The 21298-nt window shown below is 31.4% G+C and overlaps 3 protein-coding genes and 1 long non-coding RNA gene across 6 annotated transcripts; 2 read left to right on the top strand and 2 right to left on the bottom strand.

Moving 5' to 3' along the window:
* Nucleotides 1-4981: 4981 nt before the first annotated feature.
* On the top strand, nt 4982-6189 carry LOC111008917 (glucuronoxylan 4-O-methyltransferase 1-like). Its single transcript, XM_022281794.2, has one exon. It carries the CDS (start codon nt 5167-5169, stop codon nt 6040-6042), a length of 876 nt encoding a protein of 291 aa, XP_022137486.1. The 5' UTR covers nt 4982-5166; the 3' UTR covers nt 6043-6189.
* Nucleotides 6190-7120: 931 nt separating this feature from the next.
* On the bottom strand, nt 7121-9980 carry LOC111008573 (RPA-interacting protein A). Of its 2 annotated transcripts, none has more exons than XM_022281316.2 (6): nt 9779-9980; nt 9552-9665; nt 9024-9252; nt 8465-8556; nt 8227-8334; nt 7121-7462 (listed from the first exon to the last, which is right to left on the bottom strand). In XM_022281316.2, the coding sequence occupies exons 1-6, from the start codon at nt 9935-9937 to the stop codon at nt 7301-7303; spliced, it is 864 nt and encodes a 287-aa protein (XP_022137008.1). In that variant the 5' UTR covers nt 9938-9980; the 3' UTR covers nt 7121-7300. The 2 variants fall into 2 exon arrangements, with proteins under 2 accessions (XP_022137008.1, XP_022137009.1); XM_022281317.2 differs by having other exon boundaries at nt 7323-7462; nt 8195-8334.
* Nucleotides 9981-10916: 936 nt separating this feature from the next.
* Nucleotides 10917-15231, bottom strand: LOC111009049 (GroES-like zinc-binding dehydrogenase family protein). 2 transcript variants are annotated; one of them, XM_022281970.2, is made up of 10 exons: nt 15023-15231; nt 14780-14916; nt 14279-14316; nt 13442-13764; nt 12704-12786; nt 12525-12600; nt 12380-12441; nt 12003-12098; nt 11750-11911; nt 10917-11438 (listed from the first exon to the last, which is right to left on the bottom strand). In XM_022281970.2, exons 1-10 carry the CDS (start codon nt 15045-15047, stop codon nt 11322-11324), a joined length of 1119 nt encoding a protein of 372 aa, XP_022137662.1. In that variant the 5' UTR covers nt 15048-15231; the 3' UTR covers nt 10917-11321. The 2 variants fall into 2 exon arrangements, with proteins under 2 accessions (XP_022137662.1, XP_087978197.1); XM_088122071.1 differs by lacking the exon at nt 14279-14316 and having other exon boundaries at nt 15023-15228.
* A 4158-nt stretch (nt 15232-19389) lies between these two features.
* Nucleotides 19390-21298, top strand: LOC148212583 (uncharacterized). Its single transcript, XR_015789901.1, has 2 exons — nt 19390-19845; nt 21088-21298. It is a non-coding gene; the product is annotated as an uncharacterized LOC148212583 (long non-coding RNA).

Below are 21298 nucleotides of genomic sequence, written 5' to 3' on the forward strand. Positions count from 1 at the left end.
AACAAAATTGAAGGGACCGAAATGGTAAATTAAAAATACGTAAACTAAAACGAACATTATAAAAATACACAGACTAAAATAAACCAAAGTTAAAATACAAATATAAATATTAATGATAAGGATAAGGATATATGTGTTTTATTTAAGAATGATAAAATACTTAATTTACCTATTAAAATAATTTTATTAAGAAAATATTAAACTTCATTAATATCAATGTACCAATCAATATTTTCATGAAAATCGTTGTACCATAAGCATAAACAAACTAATGAAACTTGAGCGAGCAAGTTGATTGCGGATAATTTAACAGAATAATATTTGAAGATAAAAAACATAAAAGGAAAAAGAATAAAAATAAAGTGTAAATAGAGATATTTAAGATGACAATGAAATCTTGTGGCAGAAAGATCTGATTTTGCTTCGCATTTGGAGAAATATTATTCTTCATTATCACGTGCTAATGGCTCCACTTCTTATAGTTTCGAATCACAAGAGATAATATAACTTCCATTTAAAAAAGTAATAATAATAAAATAATGCCTTAATTTTTAAAAAAATTATATTATAATTAGTGTGTATCAATCCTAACATAGTTAAGTAGATAAAACATTTTATTTCCTTATCAACTACCAACGCAGTCGGTGTTCTCTGGTTCATTCTCCCGCGGATACAAACAGCCCAACTGACTGTAGCTCATCAAACCACCCTACAGTTAGAAATTGAGTTCAAAGCTTCGTAATAGAGAACAACTCTCTTTTGGCCCATTGCTCTAAAAAAAAGCACAATAGTAAAATAAAGAAAATAAAGAAAGTATGAACGGTAGGTTGTGTTTTGAGAGTAGAAATTAGAGGTATTTCTAGAAAGCTTAAATCTAATAACTTAATACAAAATTAAGTAATGGAAAGAACCAACTCTCTTTCAAATACGTTTGCCCTAAATTTGATAAAAACTCTCCAACTTTTAACTCTCAACTCAAACAATAAAAAAAATAAATTCATAATTTGATTATTAATAAGTAGTAAGATGTAACCATATTTCCCCACTCATTTTAATATCTAAAACAATCAAAATCAATCGGTCAAAAGAAAGACAATTATGTATCGTAAATGTATGACTATGAAGTGAACTTCTACTAGCGAAATAATTATCTCTACTCCAGCGTTCGTAGTTGTCTCCGACTTGAACCTAACGCTAAAGGTGACATAAAGAATAATTATCTATACCCAATCATCCAGGTGCTTAACATAAATTATTAAATTTAAAAAAACATTAGATATATTATTATATATATCTTATAAACAAGTAACGTGTCAACTTCTAAGATCTGATGGAATTAATATATCACAAATAGAATGAATTTTAAATTAAAATTTAGGGCTCATCCATTCTAATACGTTTTCAAGTTGGCATATGTCATATCGTATCTAACGATTACTCATAACGATTAATTAACCAACCATTATTAGAATGTAATTAACTAAATTCACATAAAGTTTAGAAAATAAAATTTAATCATAATATAAATACTAAGCATATAAAAGATAAAACTCTTTGTTTGGTACAAAAAGATAAAATCCCTTCACTATATATAAATTATATAACACTTTTTGGAATTTTTAAATTATATTACATGTCCATCATTTCAAAGTCTAACATCAATATCGAGAATATTTGACTTTCAAACTAGTTTATGAAATCAAAATTTTATAAATATTAAAAAAAATAATTATTTAGAATAAGTAATAAATTACCTTGTTTTCTCAAAAAGAAAAAAAAATAAAATAAAATAATTACCTTATGACTGAAAATGAAAACACGAGGACTCTATTCTTGAAAATAGTCAAAGCAATAAAATACGTGAACTAAGAAAAAAACCTTTTAATAATTTTTTTTATGAGATAAAGTAGTAGAATATGCCATTATACGTAAATATTTTGTAATGAATCCTCAAAATTATAAATAACATAAATCAAATAAAATATTAAATTTCATTTCAAAAGAATTATAAATTAACATAAATCAAATACATACATTATACTCCATATTTCAAAGCTATAAAAAATAAAAAATAAAAAATGATAACATAGCATTAATAATTTTGTTTTTAATCAATATACGGATGATTCTTTTTTCTTTCTTTTTTCTTTGTCAATATATGGATGATTCAATTAATTAAGATAATAATTTTTTTTATTGGAGATTTAAATCTCCCTCCCCACTGGTTCAAACTAAAAGAAACAAAACTTATAATATCCTTAAAATTTCGAATATCTGACATCTTATTTAAATCAGAGTACTATGAAAAAGCATCTAAAAAGTATTATTATTATTATTATTTTGACATATTAAAAAGTATTATTTAATTTTAATATGGAAAAAAGAATCGATAATACAAATATTGCGATGGAAAAGGCAGCGTGCACATGAGTCACGAACAGCCAGGAAAACCAATTTTGAAATAATCATCTGCCTGTACTTTCAAAAAATAAATAATAAATAATCAACTACATCTTAAAAACTGTGTTAATTACTTAAAACACCCATTTAATTTTTTTAAAAACAATATAGAATAATGCTTGACGCGAAATTGTATTAATCCACTGCTCTGATATAGTGATTGTTGGTCTATTTTATAATCTACATGTCCTGAATTCAAGTTTTCCTTTTATTACTTTTTCTTTTTTTTTTTTAATGTAATATTGAAATTTTTATAAATATTTTAATGTCACAATGATAGGATGAAGACTTGAACTCAAGACATATACATTACAGCCATTGTACCAAAGTGATAGACTGATACAATTTTAGCATATGTCATCTCTTGAAGACATGACATGCCAAAAAAAAAAAACACACACATGACGCCATGCAATTCGAAAATTGTGATGTGGCATAAGTCGTCTCTTCAAAACACAACTTATAATTTTTCAAGCATTATTCTTGAAAATAGTTTGGGGGTTGATATATATTTGAAATAAGTTCGTAATAAAGCATTATTAAAAAAAATCCTAGAAAATGACATAGTTAATCAAAAAGAAAAAGTATTTTTCAACATCGATGGACAAGTTAATGAGGTATTTGCATACTTTTAATTAATCAAAAAAATAAACTAATTACAAAAAATTCAATGGTACATTTAGAATGAAATCAGTGAATTATTAGCCGTGATGAATTATTAAATTCACGTATCAAATTTTAAATTTACCATATTGATTGCAATGTGTGATTGAATATTTTTTAAAAACTATTATTTACTATTTTCTAAAACCTTATCCTTTCTCTGCATTTTTCCTTCAATATATACTTATAGTTTATAGAAAACAAAAAGAGCCGTATTTCAATGTTTAAATTTTGACATAATTGAGCAATTAAATTAGTTGAAAATGATTCAATTCAGCACTACTCCAAACTTTATATGTTTCGATTAAAAAAAATAATAATAAAATTCACTACTCCCAACTTTATATGTTTCAATTTCAAAATAATAATAATAATTATTATTAATTAAATAATTAAATTTCAGTATTTATCAAGGCTTTTATTTTCTGATAAAATTACATTTACTTGGAAAGGTGAGAAAATTGTGTTTGAACTTGATAGTATTTACATATATTAAATAAATTCGTTGAATGCTTGAACAAAAATTGGTGTTTGGTGAGGTTTTTTGCTTTTTTTTTTTTTTTTTTTTTTTTGAGACAGGTGTTTAATTTGGTGAGTTTTGTTATGGTTTATACTTTATTAAGTCCAAATGGTCCCAAAAAAAACATTAATATTTATTTTATTATGGTTTATAAACTTTTAAATACTGTGTTTTACTTCCTTAAAAATTTAAATTCTTCTATTTCATTAACCCAACATCATACTTACTATATATATAGCTTTAAATATTTGTTCTTCTATAAACATTTACTATTCAAAATCAAGTAAATGGGACAAAAAGACATGTCTATCTATATTAAGTTTATGCTAAATAATTTATTATAAATGAATGATAAAGACAAAAAATAATTTATTGACTATAATATAAATGACAATAAAATAAAATTTTAACCAACTTTCTAATTTGAGTATAGTTTAATTGGTCAAGACTTCTATCGGTCAGCAATAAATAACATATACATTTTTGAAAAAGACATATACTCCTTTTGAAATTAAAAGTTTAAATCTTTGTACCTCAATTATATGTAAGAGACCAACTTTCTAGTACTTATTTTAAGCTGACTTTCAATGCTTATAATAAAGATATTTATCCATAATCATTGTCAACCTAAACCTAGCTATATTGGTTAAAATTATGAATTATCGATCAAAAATTTTTATGTTCGAATTCTCATCTCATATATTCGTTGTCTTAAAAATAAATATTATTCACAATAATTTGATCAATCTGGGCCATTATTCATGCATGGTATGGTGTTGTACTTAACAAGAGACTTGGGCTCCTAGCTTCTATTTATCTATTTTACACCCAATTTTAGGCGCATTTTTTTTCTCCATCCCTTCCATATTTCATATCACAATATCTTTTCTTGTCGATCGAAACATAATATAATTGATTCAGTCATATTTTAGAAAAATGAAGTCACTTGTAACATCTATTGGAACTAAAAAAAACTTTATCTTTTCCTCGTTTCATTATTTTAATTTAAACTATATATATTTATAGTCCCAATGTCCTATTCTTTAACAATGATATAACATCTCATTTCTACATAGATAAAACTTATAATATGAAAAACTAATTAAAAATTAGCCACATTTGGAAGATTGATACATCCAGGGGAGCACTTCAAACCCAATTCTCTCGATCCAATCCAATCCATATAATTTACCAAAAAGAAGAAAAAAGTATACAAATAAAAAAAAAAGAAAGAGAGACTGAGATGATGGAAACTGCACACCAAATCCACCTGCAGCATAATATATATATGTTGCTTCATTCAAAATATTAGCTGATTTCTTGTCTCAATCACCAACCAATCTCACCTATTTCCTTTCTCTCTTCCACTCTAAGCTAAGCTATGGCAATTTTGCAAAATCTGATTGAATTCCACACCACACCCATCAATTTCTTCAATTTTCCACTCAAAACCCTTTAATTCCCATTTCCAAATCCAACTCCCATGCTATTTTCAGTTCCTCCAAACACCAAATTTCAGCAAAATGAGGCCTAAAACTCACCCTCCAATTCATCAACTTTTCAACCTCAAGACCCTCCTTTTGGCCTTGTTTCTTGCATTTCCCCTCATCTTTCTCTTCAAATCTCACTTCTTTGCAAACCCATCTCCAAAGTTTCAATCTTTTTCACCCAAAACCCTCAATTATTCCACCACAAGGAATTGCCCCCCAAATTCTTGCAACAAAATCCCACCTTCTTTAGCCCATGCACTCGTTCACTATTCTACTTCGTCTATCATTCCCCAACAAACCCTAAAGGAAATCTCCGTCACCGCTGGAGTTCTCGACGAGCGGTCACCGTGCAACTTCCTCGTCTTCGGCCTCGGTCACGATAGCCTCATGTGGGCCACCCTCAACCACGGCGGTCGGACCGTATTCCTCGAAGAAGACGATTCATGGATCCAACAGATACGACGCCGTTTTCCAATGCTCGAATCCTACCACGTCACTTACGACACCAAAGTCAACCAAGCCGACATCCTCATGGATGTCGGAAAGGGACCGGAGTGCACGGCGGTTGGCGACCCGAAGTACTCAATGTGCCAGCTGGCACTAAAGGGCCTGCCGGAGGAAGTGTACGAGGTGAAGTGGGACTTGATTATGGTGGACGCGCCGACGGGATATTACGACGACGCGCCGGGGAGGATGGCGGCGATTTACACGGCGGGGATGATGGCGAGGAATAGGGAGGAGGGGGGAATTACAGACGTTTTTGTTCATGATGTGAATAGAGAAGTGGAAGATAGGTTTTCCAAGGAGTTTTTGTGTAGGGGTTATATGAAGAATCAGGAAGGGAGGTTGAGGCATTTCAGAATTCCATCTCATAGGGATGATATGGACATACCCTTTTGTCCATTTTAATCGTGTTCCGAGAAATTATTTGAGAAATTGGAGCAGTGTGGTAAACTAGCAGAGAGATGTACGAGAGGATATTTCTAATCCCTATTCCATTTGATAATCACTTTGTTTTTCGATTTTTCTATTTTTAAAAATTAAGTTTGTAATTGAATCTAAGCCAAATTTTAAAATGTTAAAAATTAGCTTTCAAAAATTTATTTTTATCTTTCCAACTTCATAAGAATGTAAATATATTTTTAAGAAAAGTAAAATCATACTAAAAAAGTTGTGACACATAATTTTAAAGAGAGGAAAAAAAACAAAATAATTATAATTTTGAAGGAAAAACAACCACCATGGCAAGACCATGTAATTTCGAATGTTTTTATTTATCTAAAATATATTGATTATCTTTAATACTTGTAAAAAGAACATATTTCTTTGGCATCTACGCTTACCTCAAAAGAAATATTAACAAAACATTAATTTAATCAAAATGGATATGTAATCAAGTGAAACCATTTCGAGAGATAGATGCCATAGTCTTCGGATTCTAATAATAAAGAAGCATATCAATGAAGAGTGATATAAAGCTAGAAAAGATAACTTATTTAATTCAATATATATAAATACTATATTAAATACGATGTTAGTATAATATTTTAACCTGTTGAATTGTCAGGAAAGAAACATTAATTATTACTATCGATGAATAATGTTTCCAGTCCTCTTAAAAATAATGTCATTAGTTTAATTTAAAATATTAATATTTGTTGGAAACTATATAAACACAAAGTAAATGAAACCACAAGCATAAACATACATAGTTGAGTAATAATTGGTACATAACCCTTCTCTCAAAGTTAGAGGTTCAAAATCGAGAATCCTCAATGATATAAAGCTTATTTGATAATGTCCTCATTTCCAGTTTTATCCAAGCATTTAATAACTATATATGTTTATTATTTCTAAAAAAAAAAGTGATTTACCAAGAAAATCTACATATCTCCATCTTAGGTTTATTCTTTGTTTTTAACAATAATATGTACAAGGTAATGAGAGAGAGTTCTTATGAAATATAATAGGAACTTGACAATTTCAATTGACAACAAAACAATAATCAATTTGGAGAAATGCCCCTTTCTTTTAGACAAATGACAAGCAGCAGAGCCCAGACAAGCATGTACAGATTGCTCAACCTTGCAAGATTGTCATTTCTCTGTCATATCTAATAAAAATAATTTAAATCGTAAAAGTTGAGGCACCTGATTCTTACAACATGCTATATTACAATCTCAAATGTGCCGCAACCTTCACAAGAGATATATAATGCAGTTATGTCAAATCTATTCTCAACACAAAACATAGGCTTCAATCTGCAACCTCGATCGAGATGTTCAGCATGCACATCAGCCAACCGAGAACGGAGGAGGTCCATAGTTACCTGAAAGGGCCATAGATTGTTTAGCTGACAATAGTTACTTCGCTATCGATTGGCCATCCAAAGCATGTCAAGATATGTACATCTACACGGACAATGGTAACACCACAGTAGCAGAAGACAATCAAATAACTTGCTATAGATATTATTATTATTATTATTATTATTCTCATTTATTTTATTTTTTTGGGTGGGGGGAGGGGGAAGCAAGAAGGAAAGAGCAGATATCAGCTTGTATTTCTACCTCTTAAGCCCCTATCACCAGAACATATATCATACAAAACAATACTACTGGCCCATACACCAATCATTAGGCGCTCCTAACTTTTCAAATCTTTATTGGTCCATTTATTTGATAGATAAGTAAATCTAATAAAAATACGTCACATCAAAAAAAGTCAGTAAGAACTCCTAATTGCGTAGATAAGTATTTTCCAATCATAAATTAGAGGCGATGAAATTTTACGTAACATCTCCCATGGCCATGACAATAAACATTGGCACCAACTTCTCAAGTCAAAGTTGGCACTTCGCAGTGGTGTTCTCAATTCTTTCAAGAAGTAACAAATTAATAGGAAGAATAATCTGGCATTTTAAAAAGACAGCAACCACTAATTTCTAATTAGTAATATTCAGCCAACATAATAATAAATGTATTCTAGAAACCAGCTGATATCCTAATATGGACCTGGAAATAAATGGTGGGATTAAGAAGAGAATAATAGACTATGGTACCTAAAAGTCTTAATATCAAATTAGTGGGAAACCTCATTGGCTTTGCTAAGCTGAAGTCCACAGTGAGTGCAATGTATGGAGCGGTTGTTCTCTAGCAACTCTCCTTGTTTGCAAATAGGACACCAGAACTTCTCAAATACCTAGCAAGACAATCACAAAATTTTTAACAAAATTGTTTGCTTATGATTGTACTAAGAATGAATCCTGTAGATGACACATACGATTCTAAACTTTAGTTGTGCCTGTACAACCCTTGAGATAAGAACCAACCTTCTCACTGTTAAGTTGCATATGTTCGTAAACTGCACGCGCTAAGAACTCGTCTTCTTCATCCTCCCAAGTTACAATAGGGCCTTCTGATCCTGCAAGGAGCTGAGTAAACATCTTGCTCAAAAAATTGATTTCAACAACTTGAATAGACCCATGTATTAAAACGGAATCTTCTAGTTACATAAATATAATTGAAGGAAAATATGACAAAAATAAGATTAGTTCAATTATTATTTGACTACTTGCTACATGAACTTTACTTTCAAAAATCAAGCCCAGTTAATAAATATCATAAAACATAATAATGATCAATCAGAGTTTCCCTGAAGCATAACAAATCATTTATTCCTCATAAAACATATAATGATCATTGATCAATCAGAGTTTCCCTGAAGCATAACAAATCATTTATTCCTAATTGCTTTTACATTTTTCACCAGTTATGATAGGATGAAGAAAGACTTATGTTTCAATTCAAAATCAGAAAATAGAGTAAAGTTTTGAGACATTCGGTGAAGACAGTCAACTTTGGAAAATAAAACTGCATTAGCAAAATCACCTTTTTGTCTCACATCCACGTCGAGATCCTCATAAAAAATCCTTTGCATCTCTAACAATATTTCTTCACCTTCACCTTCATAAGCATCCTGAATCCCCTCATATTCCCAAAGAACATCATCACACTCGGGGGCAGAGGGCAATTTGTTATCATAGTCATTCAAAGATTGGTCTTTAATCTTTTTCAGCTCATCAGAAAAGATGTCTTGAAAAGCAGATTTGACAAAATCCTACAACCAAAAAATCCCAAAGAGAAAAAGATATGAATTACATAACTTAAGCAGGATGAGGTATCCGATACTGAATAGTGAAGACAGACCCATCAAAACGTATATACATCGAAGAAAAAGAAGACTGAAACACAAATGAGAGGTGTAATCAAACTCTAGTAGTAAGGAATGCAAAAAATGAAGAGCAACATATAATATTTACATCATTCTTCGCAACACCCAACAACTAATTGTCAAAATCCATCGCAATGACAAAACAAAAAATATTCTAAATATAAGAAAAATATCCAAAAATTGACCTGCTGTCGATTATTGAGAGAGTGGGGATAAGTGGGCGAGGACACAGGCAACCTCATCTTCCAGAGCAAGCGGCTTCTTCCTTCTCTGACTCTCTTGTAACAGTTCTCCCTCAGCTATGGGACAGTAAAAGTTTCAATTTCTAATAAATTGCTATTATTGTTATTGTTCAGATCAAAACCCGCCAAAAACAGAAAACGAGGGTAATCGAGGAGACGAGAAAATTCACCTTCTGCTTCCATGACTGATAATTGTTGTAACGAGGATGGGTTTTAAGGGAAGGACGGCGGATTTGTGTGGTGGAATTCGGATCTTCCTCCTCCATTTTGACTACTTTCTTATGAACTGCGATCTCCAAATTTGCCCTCGACTCGCCAATCGTCTTCATGTCGAAGCGGTGACATTCGACATTTAATTTTTGGCCGCGGTTTTTGAATACACGACGGACAACGAATCGAACGAAGCTGCTATAGAATTGGGCTCCATATGAACGGGCCCAACTCGACATGGGCTCTTCGACTTGAATTTGGGCTACTTGTGGAGGGCCCCAACTCAACTCTTTAGTATGTTGAACCGAAGTATATCACATTGTAGAAGTAATTAAATAAATAAGATCCGTTTCATAACTATTTTATTTTTTAAATTTTAGCTTATAAATACTACTTTTACTAAATGTGTTTCTTTGTTTGGTGATCTATTCATTAAAAATATTTTTCAAAATATAAGTCAAAATTTAAAAACTAAAAAAATAGTTTTTTAAATAAAAACGTACATGACCTACTGAGAAAACAACCTTAAAATTGAACTTTAAAAAAATTAAAAATTTGAGTTGGTGTGAGGAATCAAATAATTCGTCTCTCGCTTGACAAATCGGTACGAGGTCTACTTCATTTTTCAGCAATAATGAATCTAATCGGTACGAGGTCTACTTCATTTTTCAGCAATAATGAATCTGTTTCGAGGCACATTTGACAACCTTCGATTTAGCCATTGCTTTCATTTGCTTAATGTTAATAAATATTATCACTCTTAGCTAATTCTCAATTTAGTCTTAATTCGGTTAATTCTTAAATCTATCTTTTGAGGTATTAAAATTTTACAATTAGGTATTACGTGAAAAGAAAATTGTAAAAATTTGTTAACATATAATTAATGTATTGTTTTATTAAATTATTTAGATATGAGACTTTAATGATATTTGACACCTGAAATTCAACTCATCTATTAGCAAAATTCAGATTTTTTTTTTTTATATCCATATGTCCAGGCCAGCTTGTATGCACCTCGACTATTAATTCATCTATTTCTAGTGGTATGTCAACCGAACAATAATTTAAAGACAAAATAATACAGGACACTACTGGAAATATTTTGAAAAAATTCAATTCAATCACCTGAATTTTACTGAAAATATTTTCACCTCTCCAAAACCCTGCGTATGCAAAACGTAGAGCAAATGTCACTCAACAGGACGAGAAGGGCTGCCTGGTCCAAATAGAGTATTCTCTTGCATTACATTCAGCTCATGAAATTTAATGCTCACAAAACCTCAATTTAACGAAACTTAAAATATCAGAATTCACGGAAGCTACAACCATAGAAAACCAGGAGCTTGAATTGAACTCGTCGAAAGAAGTGAAGATGAGTTTAATTAGTTTAGAAATCATGCTGGTAGGTGAATGACACAACGTAAACACTTCCCTTCCTTCATGAGACTGAATGCTTGGTTGATATCTTCAAAGAAGTGAAGATGAGTTTAATTAGTTTAGAAATCATGCTGGTAGGTGAATGACACAACGTAAACACTTCCCTTCCTTCATGAGACTGAATGCTTGGTTGATATCTTCAAAGGATATGTTATGTGTGATGTACTCGTCGATTTGAATTTCCTGCAAATGAGATTTAGTCAAGACTCAGCATCTGTATGAAATTCATATGGAATGCGGTGAAATAATGTGCATAGTCTTTTTTATATATATATAATTAGGAGTCGAAGCTTTCCTTCCCTATACCCAAGGCACCCACGCCCACTCCAAGGCTTGGACTTAGGAGACATCAAGAGTTTTTGTTCTTAAGCTCACCAGAAGGGTCAAACTTGAAACCTTTAAGTCCGTATGAACAAGAGACTCCAAGTCTTTGCCAACTATATGCTTGCAATTTAAGAGGGGGGAGTGCCAAAGCAACATAAAGCTTTTTTTACCTTCTTGGTATACATGTCTACTAATGAGGGGAGGTCAGATTTTGGTCTCCATCCGCCGAAAAGGGATCCTTTCAATGTTCTTCCACTAAGAAATAGTCCGTAGTGGGCTGTTAGTTCCGGATTCACTTTTGGAACACCTAGTGTAACAGTCAGACCCCAACCCTAAGGCAAAATGGTGAAAAGAAATTAACCAGTTTCATGGAAGAAACTTCACCAAATAATTTGATAAGCCAGGACGTTAGAAAAGACTTACTTGGCAACATGACTGCAAGGCAGTAGTTAACATTCTTGTGTCACCTATGCATTCAAATACATAATCAGCCCCTCCATCAGTGATTCTATTAATGACCTGAGACAAATAAACGAAGATAAGATGAAATTCAAAAGAAACCCATTTTGGTTTTTTGTTTTATTATTGATAAAGGGGGAAAAGTATGACTAGGAATGTTGCAAACGAATTAAGTGGTGTAGGTAGCACATGAACATACAAACTGAGAGATATAGCAGGATGTGAGACCTATAAGCGTTACTGTATCTAACCTCTAAAGGAAGAGGAACAAGCATAGAGAGATGAGAGAGAGAGAGAGACATACTTTAGACGTGGCTGGGTTGTAGAAAGAATAGTAGTACCTGATGAATAGATTCATTGCATTCGCTTGGGTTAACAAAATGAGTAACCCCAAAAGTTTTAGCTGTGAAAAAAAGGCACGTCCTTTGTTAACACAATCTTTATAATTAAACAAAATTTCACAGTTCCCAAAGAAAAATGAAGTACCTATGTCGACCTTTTCGGGATTAATATCAACACCAATTATTTGCGATGCACCCCTAATTTTGGCACCTTGTGCAACCTTTTTGATAAAACAGAACACAAGGTCAATCAAATCACGTCCAAAATTGTCAAGAGACATGTTTGAGGTTACTACAGGTGTATCCACAAAACATAACACTTACAGATAGGCCTACGGTTCCAAGACCATATATCACCACAGTTGAACCTTCAGATATATCAGCAACATTCCAAGCGGCACCCAAACCTGACAACATTGACTCTTCTTCAGAAGAACTTAATCTAAAGGTCCCAACCATGCCATGAAAAAAATCTGTTTGCAAAAATTGTCACTTGGATTCAAGTAGAGACTCTTATGGTCTCATTTACACAAGCACGTGTTTTTGTTGCCATTTAGTAACCATTGAGTATTTCTTCTTGCCAGGAGCATGGACTTCATCAGAGATGAATCGGCAGGAGTCAAAATTATCACGTACTTCCACTGATCTAAATCTCTTCCATCTCACTTATGCAGTTAGAATTATGCATCGAATAAAGATTTACAATGAAAATTGAAGATTAAAGAATAATGGAAGAGTAAGACCAAAAATAGTCTGATTTATAGTGCCTACTGCTTAAAGTTCAACAAAAACCATATAATTATGCTATTGAAGTAGCCAATGATGAACATTACTGCCACTGATTACTATCAAGAATAAATTGCCTATGATAGATATGTAAGCTTCTGCACCAAAACTTTACCTACCTTCCAACTGTGTTGCTTTCCTATCTTGTCATATTTTTTTTTAATTCAAGATATACACATAGATCCAAATGACAAGATCTGATATGTATAACCCAAACCCTCCTGCCATCCCATTGAAAAAATCAAGCGAAGAAATCGACCAAGTACATAAGCATACCTGTAGCCACCCCACAACTCAGAAGACATATTTTCTCAAGAGGTACAGACAAGCTGAGTTTGACAGCACACCCTGAGTGCACCACAGTATATTCACTGAAACTGGAAACCGCGCAATAATGATAAACTGGCTTTCCTTTGACAGAGAAGCGGGTCTTCTGATCACTATGCATAACACCGCTCCTCTCTAGTCCCAGAACTTGGCACATGTTGCTTTTACCCGATGTGCACTGCCTACATGTCTTGCATTCTCCAGTGAATACTGTAAGCACATGGTCACCTTCCTTTAATTCAGTCACTCCAGGACCAACACTCTCAACAACACTGAAAAATAAAATGAAAGACGTCTATTTTTCAAAGAGGTGAAATTGAAATAGTGAAATTGAATAGATGCTTTATATTTCATATTATATGTAATTTTAAATTTGGTTTGTTGCTATATTAAATATAACTAAGAAGATGCTAATGTTTCAGACTACATGTAATTGTAAATTTGGAGTATTTCAATATTAAATATACTCCTTTTAAAAAAGTTATCTTCAAGGTTCTAATGCAGGACAGAATTTAAAATATAATGAATTAATAATTTGAAATCCTTAAAAATAACAAAGACGTCCTATTTGCCATAAAAATAGCATTTTCTTCTTCTTCTTCTTCTTCTTCTTCTTCTTCTAGTTTAAGGAACATCTTTTTGGGACAATGTCACAAGTAATAGTTTAAATAATCCATGCCAAAATCTTTTACAACTTTATTTTTTCTAGTTATTTGAATCCATGGATAGAAAATAGGAAGAATTTAACCACATAAAATTAGAAACTAAGAATTCTTCAGAAGTTACCCTGCTGCTTCATGGCCAAATATGCGAGGAAAAATAGCCTACACGAACAAGTCCTCATATTAGATATAAGCAGTATTTCCTTCTACTAGTATTAGTAATCTACTTTTATTTTTTTTATACGTGAGTATCCAAGCCAACTTATGCGTGTTTGGACCTTTCTAACGGCACAACTGTCTGACCCTACTATATTTAGTTGCTCTCACAGTAACTCGTAGTAGGTAGACAGCCACCATAGTTTGAATTCATTCTCTATAAGCTCTCTACCAATTCATTCTCTCTAATTTCTATGAAGTATGAAATGACCAGAGAAAAGTATATATCTTCCAGTTCCAATCTACATTCTCCACAGATTTCTTTGTACACTATAAAAGGTCATTCTCAAACGAGACTACTTTAAGGTTTGCGTGTATGTCCTGAGTTCAGTCTAAAGTTGAACAGTTAGATCTGGTTCTTCAGTATCTGAACTGGAAATAAAACCTCAGCTAGACTGGAAGTAAGAACCTGAAATTCCCAAGCAGTGACATCGCTGCGACATAAAGAAGTGCAGACAACTTTAATTCTGATCTCCATAGCTTGAGGAGGACTCACTTGCACCTCCTCAATCACCAATGGCTCTCCAGCTCCCCAAGCCACCGCAGCTTTAATCGCATTACACAAATAAGGCATAAGTAATTAACCGGCGGACCAACGCAGAAAATGGAAGCGGAAAAGCATCAATTCAAGTAAGAATTCCAGAAATATTACCTCTGCAAGTAAGAACTGACGACATCCTGCTGAGATTGAAGAAGAACGAAAATGCTATTTCGACGAAGCGACGGTGAGAAGGAGGAGATCTTGTTCTCCCGGAGAATAGCACGAATTGTATTGGCCCGCCATGAACAGGCGAAACAGCTAGTTTCAAACATTGGAGTTTGACGAATTGGTAGGTGCGGTTGGTGGAGATGGAGGGGGAATTGTTAATGTTTAGTGACGGCTCTCACCGTCACGTCCACTTTTTCTCTTTTTTTCTGTCCGTATAAAGGTTTGGACTCGACCCAAGGCGGAATAGTAAATTGGGCCGAGAGTGGTAGCGTGGAGGCCCAATTACACAAGCCCTATATAAGCCCACTTTTGACTGGGTCGGCAATTACACTTTGGGCCACTAGATAGACGGTTAATAAAGATATTATTTTAATTAAAAAATGGTCAATTTCAAAAAATAAAGCGTGCGTAAATTACAAAGTCATCCATTTAATTTCGTAACAATTTACCAAAACGAACATAGTTCATTGACATATATCTCAAATCAAAAGGTTGTGAATTCGATCTTACTTAATTTAAAATATAGGGTTCTCACCAAAAGGTTGTAAGTTCAATCCTCACCTCATATTTTGTAAAAAAAAACTCCAAATTTCAGTAAACACCTTATCACAATTTAGGGTTTCTTTTAATAAAAAAAATAAAATAAAGAAAGAGGCACTATTGTAACAAACAGTTCTAAGCACATTACTCAAGTAGTATACTTTGTAATATAAGATTTATTTTTTCTTTCAAAAAATAATATATGATTAAGTTTGCACAACTTAACCGACCTTTCATTGAAATATCTTGTTATAAATAATAATAATAAAAAGAGAGAGTCATATCACAGATCACAACAGTTGATCAGATTAACGTCACACCAATTTTATCTACGTAGATTGGTGGCTTTATTTTATTGTCGTATTAGATATGACATGAATATTAATACGTTTCATTGAACCAAAGAATAAGTAAATTTTGTGGGTTGAGAGAAAAAGAAAATGCAATTTGTAAAATTGTTGCGGCTGGATCTTGTCGGCTGTGTGGCGTTGGTACTTGGCCCAACTATTAATAAATTATAAATTATTATTAAGAGTTAAAATAACGACAAATCTTACGCAATTCAAACATCTAACATATCTCAATCTTGCATATCTAGATAGTGATAGTAATCTATAAAGATCTATATTATCAACATCTATTCTATAAAATTGTCATATTTACAAAATCTTACTATTGTACTATATTTGTACGTCTTATTATATCTTTGCGTATAAATTGTTATTCAGCTATATGCTATTATATAGGCAGTTTAGTTTATGTTAGCTTTACTTTGTAAGCTTGTAAATTTGTGACGGATCATATTTTATTATAAATCAGCGAAAAAGAGTTAATTCATAGGTGGTGAATTATTTCGTACCTATGACAATAACAATTCATTTGAATAATTCAGTTCGATTATTATTATGGAATTTGAACCAAGATTCTTTCAAAGCTTCATTTATTTTGTTTCTATCTATTTAGTTTCAATAACAACCTTTTAAAAATATTAGTCTAAAAAATCATATTAAACTAATTGAATACACATGTTAATTGTCGAGTCAATCGAAATTTCAAATAGAAAAGAAAGAAAGACGAGAACATAATAATCACAACAAATGAAGTATGCTATGAGAAACATGGGCAAAGACAAACGACAATAGCCACCATTCCCTTTCACGCGATGCTCAATTCATGGGATCAAAACGAAACATTGCCTTTATTTTGTGTTCCCTTCTCCTCCCATTACACGCCCACCAAGAATCTCACTATTTTCTCTTTTCTTTCTTTTTTCCTCTATCTTTTCAATATTAAATCTCTCAACCTGTTTTTTTTTTTTTTTATAAAATACTTTTTCGATATATTTAATCATTATAATAATTAAATTCGTTAAAAAAATACCACTAGGTGGCATCTCTTTACCTTTCACTCCTAAAAACCTCCTGAATACACTCCATTTTATATATAATATGAACTAAAAAAACTAATTTGTCCAAGGGAGTTTGCAATCAATGTTATAAAACAATTGAAACAGTTAACAAATATTCGTGATCATTACCCTTCAACAAACTAATTTTTTTACTGTATATTATCTATAATAAAAATAGAGTGCACTCAAAGGGGCTTTTATGAGTGAAATGATAAAAAATGACAATTTAACCCCTTATGTACTTTTTTGATGTCTTAATTTCATAGAAATAATAATAAAAATATTGATAAGCTATCGACATCAATAGATATTTTTAAAAAGTTACTACAGTCCATAAATTCATAGAGATATATAAATTAACAAATAAGTTGTCTACCATTTTTAAATAATTTAAATATTTTTATTATTAATATCATGTTGATATTGATTAATGATATGTTATTAGTACTTTTTTATATTTGGTCGATAAAAGCACTTTTTTTTTCGTGTATTTTTATAAGTAGAAAAGTGTTTAATTTAAGAGTATTATTTTTTAAGAGTATTTTAAAAGAAATCATTCTCGAAGATTGAAAACATATGGAAGTGCATTCTATATGTGTACAATTTTATATATATTTATAAATGTCTCTTGATTTTATATATTTTCAAGAATCGAAATTTTCTATCATTCTAGAATATTTTATTATTTATTCCATGATATCTACTTGCATCTTTTTGTCGCATCCCTATGCTACCTCAGAACCCTTCCTCTAAGGAAACTTATAGGGTAGGTAAACTTATAAGGTATATATATAATTACCTTATTAAAATTACCGTGTCATAAAGTTAAAGGAACAACGTGGGCCAAATTACTTGGGTCAAGATAATCTATTCATCATCTAAGCCAATTGGATCAAAGAGGGGTCTCGTGCTCGAGGCCGTACATTTTCATAATCTAATTATTTATTTGGTCCAATTTAACTTATTGTCCTGATTTAGGTATCAAGTGTGCATATTGGACTTAACAATGCACCAGAGTCTAGATCTAATTATGTAGGCAAGTGTTGGTTCGGAGCATTATTCGACATTGAAACTCGGATCCACAAAAAAATTTATTAAAGTAATAAGGTGAAGGAGAAAAACAAAAGTGGCCACATGTGGATCTTATGAATCTCCCTTTCAAAATTCCTTTCTTAGACATAAAAGGGACCACATTGAACCCCTTTATGGGAAAAACTTCTAATACACTTTTATAGTATGGAATGGACGCGGATGTTGCGAGTCCCACCTATTTTTTAATACCCTATTGATGTTGGTGTGGTAAAAAGCTAGTAACATTAGTTAGAATCATAATATCTTGTTTAGTTACCTTTTTTTTATTTATTTTTTAACACCTTGTTGATGTTGGTGTGGATGTTGCTACATTTGTAATGTTCTAGTTTCCTGTTTCTACGTTTCTATTTTTATTAAGAAATCTAAGCATTTGACAACTATTTATCTTTCTTGTTTTCATTTTTTTTAGGAACATTCTCAAAATTGTATATAAATTTTGGAAAACAATCAAAACAAGTTTCTTGTTTCTTGTTCTCATTTCCAATTATTTTTTCCAACATAAGCATAAATCTTGTTTTATCATTCTTGCATCCATGAGTGTGTTAGGTTTGTAAGGAGTAAATAAAGTCTCACATTGGTTAGGGGAATGAGTGATCCATGGTATATAAGGGAGGATAATTATCTCCATTGGTATAAGACCTTTTGGGTGTAACCAAAACCAAAAAGTCGTCAATATCATACCATTGTAGAGATACTCAGGGTACCATTGAGGAATCCTCGAGGAGAGGAAATTGAGAATGGTACTTTGTTCAAGTGAATGATTATACCTTTTGGGTGGAACCAAAAGTAAAGCCATGAAGGCTATGTCTAAAGATAGCCTTCAAAGCTACCATTGTCCTTGACAGAGTATTGATGTTCAAGAAACAAAAATAAGAAACGAAAACGTTATCAAAGACGCTTACTAATTGTTTTTGTTTCTCAAAATTTAACCTTAGTTATAGAAACTTAAAAAGAGAAAAATACTAATGGCTTACCAATCAACATTATTTTTATTCATCATCATTAAATTTTTATAACTTAAAGAAAAATTAGAAAATTGTGATCAACACACAAAAAAATGCACAAACCATGAACCGTCGAAGTTTAGACTTTAAATGACAAATATGGTGTTGGTGTCTTGCGCCCATATGGCCTCATAAATGACGATAACAACTTTTTGTTTTTTTTTTACACAAAAGTAGTATAGTCATGTGTCACATCAAAATGAAAAAAATAAAAAAAAAATAAATATGGTTGCAATTTTTGAAAAGAGAATGAATTTGTAAAAGCTTTTTGGATTTATCAAGTGTGTTGGGCGGTGGCTTTTTCAGTCTGTCCATTGGCTGGCAAAAAAAGGAAAAAAAAAAGGAATTTCCCCCCTTAGCTACTACTTACAAGTTAAAAAAAAAAAAAAATAATGCTCAAAGTTCTCAAAATCAAGAACCCTCATAAAATATCTCTCAATTCCATACACAATTTTCCATAATTTCCGCCCTATATAAACATAGCCCCTCACCCACTTCCATTACATAATTATTGTTGTTTATTATTATTATTAATACAATGCAACTACTTCCATTGCCTTCCAAAAGAAGTAGGGAGTTGAATGGCAGCCAAGGATGACTTGCCGCCGCCGCCGCCTCGACGCTGCCGCCCGGCGCCGCGGCCAGTCATCTTTGGCTACCTTGGATTCTCTTCTTCTCCCGCAAGGCCCTGGAAGTGCAAACCCCAGTCGCCGCCGCACCAGGTCGGAACCCTTTTTCACTTTGCCTTTTTTTTTTTCTTTTGTTTGGAGATCATTTTATTGGTATGCGTTTAATAAATATATATATTTTACGTCATTTATTTTCTCTTCTTCTTGGTTTGGTTTGTGTCACATGCATGTCATTTTCAATGCCCTTCTTCCCTTTGGAGTTTTCGATGCGTTTTGATCCATACTTGATAAGGTCGTATGGGCCACTCCTTTAAATTTAGGTTAAATCATCTTTTTAAGGTTGTGTTTCTCTAATCTTTAAACTTTAGAACTTTTAATTTTGTATTTATTGTTTTTGGAGGGTTTATTTCCAGGTGAATTCTTGTATTTAGGGTTGGAAATTTTAAAGATTTTGTATTTATTATTTCATGTTCTTACTGAATTTCGGGGCCATATATAAGAAAGTGAAAGTATATATATTATGTTTTAAGGGAAAGAAATTACTGAATTTCTTCTCTCTGAAATTTTGATACCATATATAGTTTTATGTAGTTAGTGTGTTATTTATATATAAATTTCTTCTCTCTGAAATTTTGATAACATATATAGTTTTATGTGGTTAGTGTGCTATTTATTTATATATATATATATATATATATATATATATATTCATTCTAGTATCGGTACTTTGAATTTTTTTCTATATATTTTACATAAGTTTGTTTTAGTCCCTATATTTAACTTTTAGGATTACTAATTACAAATATACACCATTTAAACACTAACACAATCAATATATTTATTTCTTAAACTGTAGTCATAATTTTATATTAAATGATTTATGTTAAGTATAGAATTTGTATTAAAATTTTATAAACAAAAATCAAAATGATCTTATTTTAAAAGTAGAAGGATCAAAATAAAACAGTTTTGAAAGTACATGAACTAAAATGAACCAAATTTAGAAGTACATAATAAATATAAATATTTTGAAAGTAGAAGAACCAAGATAAACCAAAGTTTAGACAACATGATCAAAAAAGTATTTTAATCTTTTTCTTTATTATATTTACCCTCCTTCTTTAATCTTCCTAACTCTTTTGTTTTTAAGAAGTTATAAAAGGTAATATTTATTTATTTATTTTTATTTATATTTGTATTTATATTTAGTAGTTTATTAAGCTATATTTGTAGTTAGTACTCCTGATCCAGTTTATAATATAATTTATATTGTGGTTGAAATAATATATTTATTTATTTATTTATTTTATAAAAGGTAATTTTTGGTTGGATCAGGAAAGTTGGTAAGAAGGGCTTCAAAACATGAGCTGGGTTGAGAGAATTAGTCAAGCGTTTTGGGCTTGGGCTAAGTTTGGCCCAATCCACGTCTTATTCAAGATGATTTGGGCTTGGGCTAACGTTGGCCCATAACCTCATCTTTGTCAATTGTATGTATTCCTAACTCTTCTGTTTTTAAGAAGTTATTTATTTAACTACTTTTATATTC

Source organism: Momordica charantia (genome assembly GCF_013281855.1).
Source record: "Momordica charantia cultivar OHB3-1 chromosome 3 unlocalized genomic scaffold, Mcharantia_2.0 BLBB01000003.1, whole genome shotgun sequence".
NCBI classification, from domain to species: domain Eukaryota; kingdom Viridiplantae; phylum Streptophyta; class Magnoliopsida; order Cucurbitales; family Cucurbitaceae; genus Momordica; species Momordica charantia.

Excerpts from the sequence above, each read along its gene's own strand:
- LOC111008573 (XM_022281316.2), bottom strand. The coding sequence starts at position 9,937 with ATGAAGACGATTGGCGAGTCGAGGGCAAATTTGGAGATCGCAGTTCAT. Across the intron at positions 9,666-9,778 it reads ATCAGTCATGGAAGCAGAAG|CTGAGGGAGAACTGTTACAA; the intron begins GTGAATTTTCTC and ends ACTGTCCCATAG. Across the intron at positions 7,463-8,226 it reads AGCTTAGCAAAGCCAATGAG|GTAACTATGGACCTCCTCCG; the intron begins GTTTCCCACTAA and ends TGGCCCTTTCAG.
- LOC111009049 (XM_022281970.2), bottom strand. The coding sequence starts at position 15,047 with ATGTCGTCAGTTCTTACTTGCAGAG. Across the intron at positions 13,765-14,278 it reads TTTGGCCATGAAGCAGCAGG|TGTTGTTGAGAGTGTTGGTC; the intron begins GTAACTTCTGAA and ends TTTATTTTTCAG. Across the intron at positions 11,439-11,749 it reads TAGACATGTATACCAAGAAG|GAAATTCAAATCGACGAGTA; the intron begins GTAAAAAAAGCT and ends TCTCATTTGCAG.
- LOC111008917 (XM_022281794.2), top strand. The coding sequence starts at position 5,167 with ATGAGGCCTAAAACTCACCCTCCAATTCATCAACTTTTCAACCTCAAG.